This window comes from Charadrius vociferus, unplaced genomic scaffold (genome assembly GCF_000708025.1).
Source record: "Charadrius vociferus isolate BGI_N301 unplaced genomic scaffold, ASM70802v2 scaffold306, whole genome shotgun sequence".
In the NCBI taxonomy this organism is placed as follows: Eukaryota; Metazoa; Chordata; class Aves; order Charadriiformes; family Charadriidae; genus Charadrius; species Charadrius vociferus.
In genome coordinates, this window is record NW_009648963.1 from 5,097,311 (window position 1) to 5,108,948 (window position 11,638).

At 41.3% G+C, this 11,638-nt stretch overlaps 1 protein-coding gene across 1 annotated transcript in view; it reads left to right on the forward strand.

The window, feature by feature from the left end:
• The first annotated feature begins 991 nt into the window (after nucleotides 1–991).
• SLC34A2 (solute carrier family 34 (type II sodium/phosphate contransporter), member 2) overlaps nucleotides 992–11,638 on the forward strand; it is an 18,971-nt gene continuing 8,324 nt past the window's right edge. The window contains exons 1-7 of the mRNA XM_009887650.1: nucleotides 992–1,089; nucleotides 6,964–7,079; nucleotides 7,187–7,324; nucleotides 7,890–8,018; nucleotides 8,947–9,090; nucleotides 9,710–9,821; nucleotides 11,371–11,566. Of these exons, the coding sequence (XP_009885952.1) occupies nucleotides 992–1,089; nucleotides 6,964–7,079; nucleotides 7,187–7,324; nucleotides 7,890–8,018; nucleotides 8,947–9,090; nucleotides 9,710–9,821; nucleotides 11,371–11,566 (933 nt within the window). The remainder of the gene's footprint in view (nucleotides 1,090–6,963; nucleotides 7,080–7,186; nucleotides 7,325–7,889; nucleotides 8,019–8,946; nucleotides 9,091–9,709; nucleotides 9,822–11,370; nucleotides 11,567–11,638) is intronic.

The following is an 11,638-nucleotide window of genomic DNA, read 5'->3' on the forward strand; positions in this document are numbered from 1 at the left end:
TTAAACATTTCTGATGGCAGCACAGGAGAAGAGCAAGTTCTGACTCACAGCTCCAAAGGCTGGGCGTCTCTGCGGGACTGGAAGGTGCAAAAAGCAAGAGTTTTATTTTTCTAAGTTACTAAGTCACTAAGCTGCTGGGAGATATGGCCAGGTTCACGCAGACAAAGCAGATCTGCTGATTAGGCTGCTGGTTTACAGCTTATTTTCTCAGTATATGTTGCCTGTTGAAACAGAAAAAAATTCAAAGATAATAAAGCTACAGTGCCTAATGCAGCCCCCCCCCCCGCCCCAATTCCCCATTAAACTCATCGGTAGAACAGACAGCAGTACTGGTCACTGCTTTGTCTGATCCGCAATACCATACTGTATTTATTGGATAACATATCTATTTATCATATAGTCGTCTTCCTCGCTAGCGTTCTGAATGCAATTATCAAAGGTGTTCTTACATCTTTAAATTTCATTTAGAAGGAGAGCGACGGCCAAAATGCTAATGAGCTTGCCTTAATTGTAAACATTGAGCACCGATAAGAATGAAACTCCATCCTCTGTTCTCAAAGAAGTTCTTACGTGTTTCCTATTTACACCGCGTTTTATCTGATTCTCCTTCACTTCTGTTCTTAGGCGGATTAATAGGCACCTGACCAGACAAATAACAGTACTACATCTTCTTCACACCCTTTTGACAGACTTTTGAGGTTGCAAAATATTTTTGGAAAATTATTATTGGAAAAAAGATTACTGAATGATCAGGCGGATGGCAATTTTTCAGGCTGGAACAAACCGTTCCCCCGCATTCACATGAACACGTTAGTAACTCGTACTTAAATGCTGATGGGACATTTTTTAGAATGTGATAAGTGTGAAATAGCCCGTAGTTTTATCAGTCTTGGTCGCTGCCCACTCCTGCTAAAAAAAGGTTGATTGTGATCATTAAGCTGCAGGTAGGCAGTGCCTCTGGACTGTAAAATAGGAATGTTAGTGCGCAGTGATGAAAGCAAACTTTGCTCAACACCTGTCTATATATATTGCAGGTTGCAGTGGCTGCCCAGTTGATCCGTTTGCTCTGTTGTCTGGGAATAAAGAAGTGGTAAGTAAAACCAATTAAGACCAAGTTTTCTTTTCTTCTTTTTTTTTTTTTTTTTTGAACTTGCTTAGATTGTAAATGCAAAGCTCTGCTTCTGCAGCTGAAGGGATAGCAGCAGAGAGCTAACGTGGGGAACTGGAGCGGCATGTGAAATGTCATCCACTTGTTAGCATTTTCACCTTGGCTTCTTTCAACTGCATTTCTATTTTAAGGAATTGGTCAAAAATCATGGTTTTAAAACCAAACTGGGCTACATTTTGCCTGCAAATAACTTGATTTATTTTTATGGAATATGATAAAGCAAAAAAGCATTGTATTAGTAGCTGTAAGGAAAAAAACCCAGAAATAAATGCCTGTAGCATAAGAAAGTATTGTTTTAACTACTATTTGGATTGAAAAGAAGGGAGATTTTAAGTCATAGTAGTCAGTGGTATTGGATACTGGAAAATGTCTAGGATATGATTAATGAAACATTGGAAGGAAATACTGTCAGTTCGTGTGTTAGCATAGATCGTGTGTAAAGTGTGTGTGCTGCGCTATGGCAGTGTCAGGCTATGCTCGATGGAAACATTTTCTTATGCTAATTCGGTTTGATACACGGAGGTAAGAGGAATACATTAGTCTAATGTGGTTAGCTCAACTAATGTGGCAGTAGGCAGAAATCAACCGGTTTCTCAGTAACTTTTATTAGCAGCTCTTCCATTTGATCAGTAAGTCTTTTTATTGTCATTACTTTTTCCTCTCTCAATTCTTTACTATGTGTTTTGTATTCGGGATGGGGTAGATCTGTTGTATTTCCTTGTTGGTGGGATTTTTTTTTTTGTTGTTATTTTATTCTAAAAAAGTAGTGATTTTCTTTAAACACCTAGCAGGCATTTCAAGTAGTTCACTGATGTTTTCTGACTCTGGCTCTGTCTGGTGCTCTGCTCTCTGGTGCCTTGCTTGGTTGACTCTCACTTGTCTGGTGCTTTGCTTGGTTGTGAATGCAAAAATTAGTGTTTGGGATTCATTTTCTCTCCGCACTTGCTTAGAAATTAGTTCTTTTTACCAGTTTGTTTTAAATGTGGGGTTTTTTTCTTGTTAGTTTTTCTATGTGTTAGATTCAAGCTTGTGAGCAAGAAGCCTCAGGGATCCGTAGGTATAAACAGCGAGCACAATGCTCTTTGCTCTTTTTTTCCCTTTTTTATCTTTCACATATCTATTTTTTTCCTTTACTGCTACACTAGTCTGAAAGTTTCCACCCTGACTAAGCCTGTTAACTTATTTGGAGAAAAAGCTCCAAAGCTCCAAGGAAGCGGCTGGTGCCAGAGCAAAGGCACGACTTGCTCCTAGCAAAGCTGAATCACCGCTGGTGTTTATTTATCGTTGCCTGGGCTGTTGCACTCGGGGCTTTGTGGCTGCCATGGAAGAGGTTCTGGGGCAAAATTATCGGCTGATGTAAAGCTATCGAATGCATTTGTGCTGGCTGAGGATCTTTCCTTTCCTGTCGCTACATAATATGCTTCTATGTCAGAGATGATAGATTTTGAAGGGGGGAAAAATCCAATAATTCTTCAAACAGTGTATAAGAAGGACTGCTATGTAGCTTGACGTTTACTCCTATGAAGTATGTGTGGTAAATATTCATATTTACTAAGTCATACAGTTGGATATCAGATTAGCTGATAGATCTCTTTTTAACATAAAAACCATAGCACAGTGGCGAATGACAAGAAAGTGAAGAGAGAGAAGGAGAGCAAGCGAGGGAGGAGAAAGCCTGGCTAAACCCAAAACTTGAATTTGAGCCACTTAAGCAACCTGTAGGCACATGTATGGTCACGTTGGCGGTTGTTGCAGTTATTACTATCTGGTTTTGAAAATACTGGTATTTTCTCCAGTACTTTTATTTCACCTTGGTTTGACTGGGTCTGTTCCCCTGGAGGAGAGATTTCTTTAAGGCTTACTGCTTTGTAGTTCTTATTTCAGGCACAATGTGGCCTTCCAGTGAGCTGTCACGGGTGGAGAGGTACAAACAATGCAATCCAGGCATGGGCAAGCAGTAGTTCATATTCTCTGTGTCAAGTCCAGCAAAATAAAAAGATTTACAACTGTTTCTGATTTAAAACTGAAAAGCACCCAGAGTCTAGCCCTGCAATCGGGGTGATGCTGATACAGTCCAATGAGTCACTGAGGAATGCAATACAGCGCAATTGCATGACACCTAGTGTTGCTCAAATAATTCCACAGAGACTTTAACTCTTTGAAAAGCAGCAGTGAGAGAGTGAATATGGCTATAAAAACCCCGGGAGCCCACTTTGGCTTCAACTTGCTCTCTCTGACCTTTTATTTCAGAATTTGAATGCCATCATTTCTGTCTATCTTCCCCTTAGGAGCGGGAGGTTTCAGTTTCTATTGGAGTTAGAAAGGATGTCACACGTAGTTAGCATTTTCCGAAGGTGAGGAAAGACTATACTTACACTGAAAGGAGCACACAGGCTGGTGTGAGAGGATTTGCCGCGAGGCTCACCGAAACGGACTGGATTACAGTTTGCGCAGGCATTAGTTTTCAGACCTTTGCAATATGCATAGTGTATTTTGACCTGCCACTTTCAGGAGGAAATGAGCTCCCATTTCAGCACAGCTCGAACCAGGTGGATATCCAAAGCGACAATGCTCATCCGGACGCCAGGTCCATGCTGACGCCCCGGGTGCAGGCATCCTGGCCAACATCCTACCAGCCAAGGCGGGAACCGGATGCGTGGTGCTGAGACACACGGGCTGGCACGGGGATGGGCAGAGCTCATCACTCCGGGCATCTCATCCAGCAATTGTGGCTATCCTGCCTTTGGACCTAGACCGGTGGGTCCAGCTGAACGTAGCTCCTTGTTGCTGTGTGCGTCGTCACCAGCCCATCCTCTGCCCGTTCTCTAACATGTTCCTTCACAGTGTAGTTATGTCATCGGTGTTCAAAAGTAAACCACTATTAGGGTTGTCATTGTCATTTATATCTTGCGTCAAATGATGTTGGTCTTTTATACCGCGCCTGACGTCAGCCTTCCCAAAGGCGCATATGAGCTGCCTGGGAGCGGTGCAGTTAGCTTTGTCACCCCACTGCGCTGCTCCCCCGCAGCACCCAGATTTTCCTCTGGGTATTTTCTCAAGATGTTAATGTCTGTATTTGGGCCAAGGAAGAATTCTTTGAAGGGAAAACTGTAGAATGTAGATTATCCTTGTAGCACAGTGATTAATTAACAGTAAGTAGCTGTGGCCAGGACTCTAGCGAGCAGAGTATCAGGTAGCTGTAAACTATCTTCTCAGCTCTTCCTCTTAACAAGAGTCAGGATCTGGAGAAAGCTGGCAGCTTTGGTAGCGCTTCAAGGATCTAGATGGTTCTGCTTTCATCAGTCCTTGATACCAATCACACAGAGTGGGCTGTTCTAGTAATACCTCTGCAAACCCAAATGCACAAGGCAAATACTGTAAAGACCTTCAGCATTCAAGCCTGCCTTCCCAAATCAGAGGTTGACTAGGGCTCATATGAATCATTTTATATACATACCTATAAAAAAACCTTCCTCCACAGAGGTGGTCAACTCTCATTCTATGGTATTTAATCCCATAAAGCAAACCCAATAATAATACATGACGTACCTGTGGGATCCTGAGCACCTCAGGAACATGGGAGATGCTTACAATGAAAAAATGCCCTGATGAATTCTTGAATGGGAAGAGTTTATTTAGGAGAGATAGAGGCTCTTCATCTGCTGAAGTTTTCAAGCTCCAGTTTCTCCGGTGCGTGCATCAGCTTGGTTTTCATACAGTAATCTTGCAGGCTGAATCCTTCATTTCCATACTGAATGTAACAGAAGAGCTGTAGAAGTACTGATGGCATCTTGGGCTGGTGGTGTCCAGCATATTCTGTGTCTCTCCATGGTGGGAATACGTTTTCAATGCAACTTCACATCTGAATTTCCAACGCATTTTCACGATTGCATTTCACTTAAGAAGCACTTGTGCTGAGCTGTTATTTTTTTTAGAGCTCTCTAAATGCTGAACATGTGTAAATGAAACTCGTTTAACAAGACGGAGGTGTTCTGGCCTGGGTGGGGCTCGGAGGTTGCTCTGGCATGGGTGAAAATATGAGAATTTGCTCCAAGCAAATGGAAACCCTTGTTGAAACAAGCAAGAGTGATTTTCTTCTGTCTGTTCTGAGATCTTTCTTTGTGTATCTTGGGAGCTGCTCTGGATCTTATGCCGCAGATAAAGAATGTGTAAAAGCATATTTTTTGCTAGTGGGGTTGTAGAACAATTTTTCCTGCTAATGTGGAAGGGAAGACACTCATTTCTTTGCGGAGTGCCAGAAAACAATACTCTCCTCTGTACAGTAAGACATGAGTGACTTTGTCTGTGACATTTCCTTCCCAGCTAAAGGAGGAGGATGTTTGGCTTATTGGCATGGGCAGGGACAAAACGTTTTCACCATCAGCTGCATAAAGGATTATGATAAAATGAATGGTTAATTATACTCCCTCAGAGTGGCTGCTAAAGGCGTGTGGACCTTGTTTATGGGAGCATGATACCAACTCTGACACTGACTTTTAGAGGCCGGGCGCAGGTGCCCTGGTTATGAGGGGCATTGCAGGCAAATTCTCTCACCGATATTCCAGCCCCGTGAGTGCTAGACATGGTGGCTGTGGGGCAGCTTTGTCCCCAGCACTGAATGACTCATGTAGCAGAGAGGGTGGAAGAGACAGACCCGAAGGTGAGGCTTTTCTGGGTAGGGTTCACTTCTCCCATCCTTTCCACTGAGTTTTCAGTCATGCTGGCTGAGCTAACCAACAGCCTTACAAGCCTGGAAAGGTAGAAGGTATTATCTATCATATATTGCCTCAGCTCTCCATGGTCACCTTCCCCCTCTTTCCTGTCCCTCCCTCTGCCTTCTGATATTGGTGAAGTAAATAAGTAGGACTCTTCTAGGTTTTGGTTCAAGGAAGAGCTGCCTCCTCCTCTTGTGCCTGGTCTAGGTCTGTCACGTGTGCTTGTACCTGTGCCAGCAGGATTTGGCCATGTGATGTCTTATTTTTTCAAGTTATTATTTGTTAATATTACAATGCATGTCAAATGTGCTCAAACGGCATCAGAAAGGAAGAGGTTCAGAGGGAGACCCTGCATGAGATGGGTGAGCCTGACCTTGCTGCCTCTCACTCAGCTCCACTTGCAGCATCAGCTGTGATTTACAGGCAAATATAGACCCGCAAATGGCCACTGCTGTCTAATTACACTCTTGTCCAGTCATTCAGCAAGCATCGATCGGGAGCTTGAAACTCTGGGGTCTTCCTCCAGGGTCACGTTCCCCTCCATGCTTCCACGGGAATAAACCAGTAAAGGCAACGTGTGTTTAGCATACGTGACCCAAACTAAGCAATGCTTTAGGGAAGAACTTTCTTTGCTAAGGTCTGTCCATTGAATTACCAGTTTAGTAAAGGCAGTCAGTTAAATCTAGGAGGTGGAAGAAAGTAAAACAGTCCTCTGACTTTTTGCTGAAAGGAGAAAAAATGAATTGGAGAAAAGAAATGCCTAAGGTTTGGAAAGCGGAGGAATCTTTGCTTTCACGACAGCTAAAAGTGAACAAAAATACAGGCATGAGATGGAAATATTTTTTTTAATTGTGTAAATTGCATGAATAAATCAACTGTGTGATTTAAAAAATAATTGAGAAATCAATTTCCAATTAAAGGAATAATTCATAAAGATTAGTAAAAAACTGTGTTCAAGGACAAATTGCTCCCATTCTCTTTCCACCTCCTTTGCTCTTAAACTTAATCATATTTCTCACATACCCTGTTGTAGTTGAATATTTTGACTGCACGTGTATTTTAATCCAAACTACTTTGTTATTCACAGATCATGGCTCCCTGGCCTGAGGTAGAAAAGCCTGAAACCAATAACTATATTGGGGACTCTTCCAAACAAAACCAGAACATGGCTGGGAAAGAAGGAGAAAATCATAAAGGTAATGTGTGCTCACCTGTGAGTTACAGACATATATAAGTTTTGGGGCTCCTTGGAGAAGGTGGAATATAATTAAACCTTTTTTTTTTTAATGTTCTGTTTCATCAGGCAATGTGGCTTCACTTGGAAATAAAGGGGAAATTCAGCCTGCGTTTTCCACAATAGCCTTGATAGATGAGACAAGGCCAGAAGAAGAGGACCCATGGGCTCTGCCGGAACTGCAGGACACTGGGCTCAAGTGGTCAGGTAGCCATTTCTCAGTAAATTAGTTACCTGCATTTAATTTTTCCATCATCTCTACTTTCTTTGTCTCAGTTATTTTTGCTGCAGAGTTGAATTTAAGATTTGAGGAGTTTTCAGATGTAGGATTTATGCTCTGTTTCACCTTCCCTGACAGTGAATGGGGTAATTATATTTAGTCAGTTAAGAAGAATCTGGCAATCATGCTGCTTACCCTCCTTAAAACACAAGGAGATACATGGAAAACAATCCAAAACTAATATGGTTTTATATCCAGGCTCCTATTGGTCTTTCTTTACTCAGTAGTACGACTGTAAAACCGAGGGTCAATCTCAGTCTTCATAAGGCTTTTGTCATATACATTTTACATGGTAAAACTAGGCAAAGAAAATACCTGCTTCTGCAGTTAAAATTTGATTAAGAAGAATATTCTCTCGGGTTTAATCACACACTGGGGTCACAACGCTGTCTTTGACTCCGCAGCCTCTTGTAGCTTGTGCACTAGAATGTTCCAGAGAGAACACCAGATACATCAAGCAAGTCTTTTACGCGTAATGTATTTGTTTTGCAGAACTGGATAGAAAAGGAAAAATCATTCGTGTACTCTACGGGATAGGGAAGTTTATTATGCTACTTGGATTGCTCTACTTGTTCGTGTGTTCTCTGGATGTGCTGAGCTCTGCTTTTCAACTGGTAGGAGGTATGAAAATGTCTAAAATACCAAGAATAAACTATGAATGAGGCAGTAAATTTAATCTGAGTGACTAAATTACAAGCATCACTCTTCACGAACATTCTCCATAGATTTATGTGTTGAGATATAGATTCAGAAGGAAGTAGTTCTGATTGAAGACTGACCTTCATTTGTTTGAAAGGGCCTTTGTTTCTCAAATTGCAAAGAGCTGTTGATGTAGGGATTATTGGCCCTGATTTCTTAGTAGGTTCCTGTTACTTTAGTGACAGTTTATACAAATACATCTGTTCATAAATCTGTCCTATGTGAAAGACATTTCAACAAGGGGAAATATGAAAATTGCGTTCTTGATCAAAGCATCCAGCACTGAAATGTCCCCCAAATCTTTCAGAGATTAAAATTATTGAAATGTATTTTTTACATTTACCTGTCTCCAAGGGTTGAATTCTGCTGATGGATTCAGAAGCGGTTATGAGAGAAATATGTGAACTTCTGTGGAAGTATTCTGGGTTTTTGGCAACACAGAAAGCTACAGGAACAGAATCACTCAGGATTATTAAATTAGTTTTCCTTGATGCAGTAACCAAAAATATCAGAGCAGTAATAGCATTTAAGTCTATAAGTATGTGGGGGTTTTTTGTCCTACAGTCTTTCCTCTGATGGCTGTTGTTTTATATGGTTCTCTGCAGGTTCAGTAGAGCTTGTTCAGTCACTGAAATGAGAGAATATAAAGTATTTTCTGATAACTGGGAAGCTGAGAGTTCAGGACCTGAATTTGGATCCCTGGACTACATCATTTTGTACATTTTTTGGCTGGCAAGCATGGCTATATATGTATCAATTAAATGGTTGAATGATCTTTAATTAAATGCTCTGATAATTCCTATGGACTTTACCTTGCACTTCCCTCACTCTGAGAATATGGTTTTTGTAGGTAAAGCAGCAGGGGACATTTTTCAAGATGATTCAGTGCTGTCTAATCCTGTTGCGGGATTGGTGATTGGAGTTCTGGTGACCGTTATGGTCCAGAGCTCCAGCACTTCTTCATCCATTGTGGTCAGCATGGTGTCCTCCACACGTAAGTCTGCCTACAGTATGTTCCTAGACATCACTCATAAATCTTGATCTGGGGTGCAAACATTCCCACCTGTGTTTAAGTTGTAGAAACTTTGAGTGTACAAGTACAGACTGCAGCAAAACGTTTTCACAGTTGTTGCCCTGAGACAAAAGAAAATTCTAAAAGTAATAATAATAATAATATTAGTAAGTCCATAACTGCAATGAAAATCATTGGAAGCCTTGGCATAGAATGCATTAAATTTGGAAGTATCTGCATACGTTTTTCATGTTAGCCAGCTACTGAACTTCTTTTGTTTCCGTGGCATCATTTCAAAATTCTGCAGTAAGTAGGAAAATGCCTGGGAAAGAAGAGACTTTATCTTACCCTGGCCCTCTAACATGTGGTGAAAAGGGATAACCATGGGCTGCAGTTTCAGCAGGGATCATGGCATTTTGGGATTACCGCGTTCCCAGGGGGCTTGATTAAAGCCAACATATCTGGATTGGAGCACCCAATCCCAGTGACACCAAGGGAAGTCAGGGTTCCAGTGACATTAATAATGTTCATTTTCATTGGAGCAAAGAGCTTGATGATGATCTGATTTTTTTCATTAAGTGCTTCCTTTTCTGCTTTCTAGTGCTGACTGTTCGATCAGCGATTCCTATCATAATGGGGGCAAACATTGGCACATCAGTTACAAACACGATTGTGGCACTCATGCAAGCTGGGGACAGGAATGAATTTAGAAGGTATAGTACTTAAATACTAGACCTGAAAAGTTGCTTTTCTTCCTTCTTCATAGGTTTTCTTCTATATTCCCTATCACTATTACAGCCATTCAACCTTTCTAGTGACCAAAATGTGAATGTCTAGTTACGGAAGTCACAGACATGGCCAAGGTATAATGCTGTCTAGATGCATGGCTTAATATATTTGAAGAAAAGCATATGAAGTCCCTTTAAAAGTTTTGTGTTTTTGTAAGAATCTGCCATTTTTAACTGGATCTTGCACGAGGATAAATTTTCAACTGCTCCCACTATACCGCCCACTTTTGAGTATCTCTTAATTATGGGAGGGCTGTACAAGATGTTAATATTACAGTATTTTGGTCTACTCTTCTTAAAAGAGACTTAGTTGTTGGAGGCTTTCTATATCTACAATAAGAAAGAACTGGTAATTGTAGAGAAGTGAAGTGTTCTGGCTGTCAAATATGTACAGTGACAACTTCTAGACTGCTGCTTGACATTATTGCTGAGAGAGCTCATGGGTTGCTGGACATGGGCAGTAAACTTGGGAGGGATGTGAGACTTTGATACCTTGTCATTTATGGCATACCAGATGTATGAAAAACACCTAGCCCAAGCGTATTTCTCCAAGATTTACTGCCCTGAATCTTTGGTTGTGCTATTCTCTGTCATGTAAGTTCCAACGCCAAAGTAGTCTGTTAGTATCTGGTCAGGAAAAGAATCTAAATAACAATGAAAAAGAAGTTGATTTTTAACATTCATTAATATTATTAACAATCACTTCAGTCTGTAAACTGAAGGTGGTAGCACTGTCACTTTTGTTGGCCTACTTTGACTGTTTCCACCAATTCTTTGTTGGTCTACTTTGAATGGTCCCTCAAGTAGTTTGTCTGTGGGAACATAAATTACAGGATTAGCATTTTGAGGAGTTTTTCCTCCACATTTTCTTCCTTCACAATGCTTAATTTAAGGAGCTTACATTTTAAAACAAGTACCGGCAGATTGCTGCGAATTAAGAAGACCACAAGCAGCTATTAGGAAGGTGCAAAAGAGTGTCTTTGAGGGAAGAGCTGTGGTTCCTCAGGCTGTGGAGGAGAAGCTGGAAGGGAGCTGTACACCAATGGTTTGCAAGAACATGTGAGAGGGCTGCAAAGAGCCACCTTCTCCCATGAGTCAGGGAGAACAGGTCCCAGAGGCAACACCTGCCTCAGGATTAAAAATGTACCAGAAATGGGTGAGAAGCGAAACAAATGTAGGCTGTACAGCCATTTCTTTCTTCAGACAGGTACTCTTGGCAGCCTCATGTTAAGGATCACTGTTGCCTTTTCTAGTTAGTCTTGTTTCACTCACTTGGCTGGCTCTTTTACTTGGTCAACGGTGTGGAGGCAACTTAGTGCTCCATAGCAAAGCAGACATCTCCTGTGACCCCAGAAATGAAATGATTCCTGTCTTGAAATGGGCTTCATCCCCACCTTTATGATTTCATATGATTTCATGTTGTGCACATGTTGTTTAATTAAAAGCAGCTCTGTTTTTAAATTTCTTCTTGCAGGGCCTTTGCTGGGGCAACAATCCATGATTTCTTTAACTGGCTCGCTGTGTTTGCACTGTTGCCCATTGAAGTTATTTCTGGCTATCTTTACCATCTCACCAACGTTATAGTTGAGTCCTTTCATCTTGAAAGCGGTGAGGATGCCCCTGAGCTACTAAAAGTTATCACAGACCCCTTTACAAAGCTCATCATTGAGGTAAGCTCTTTCTTTATTCAAGGAAGCTGCTTACTTGCTTCACTTACAGCTAATCAAAATGCTCTGAATATG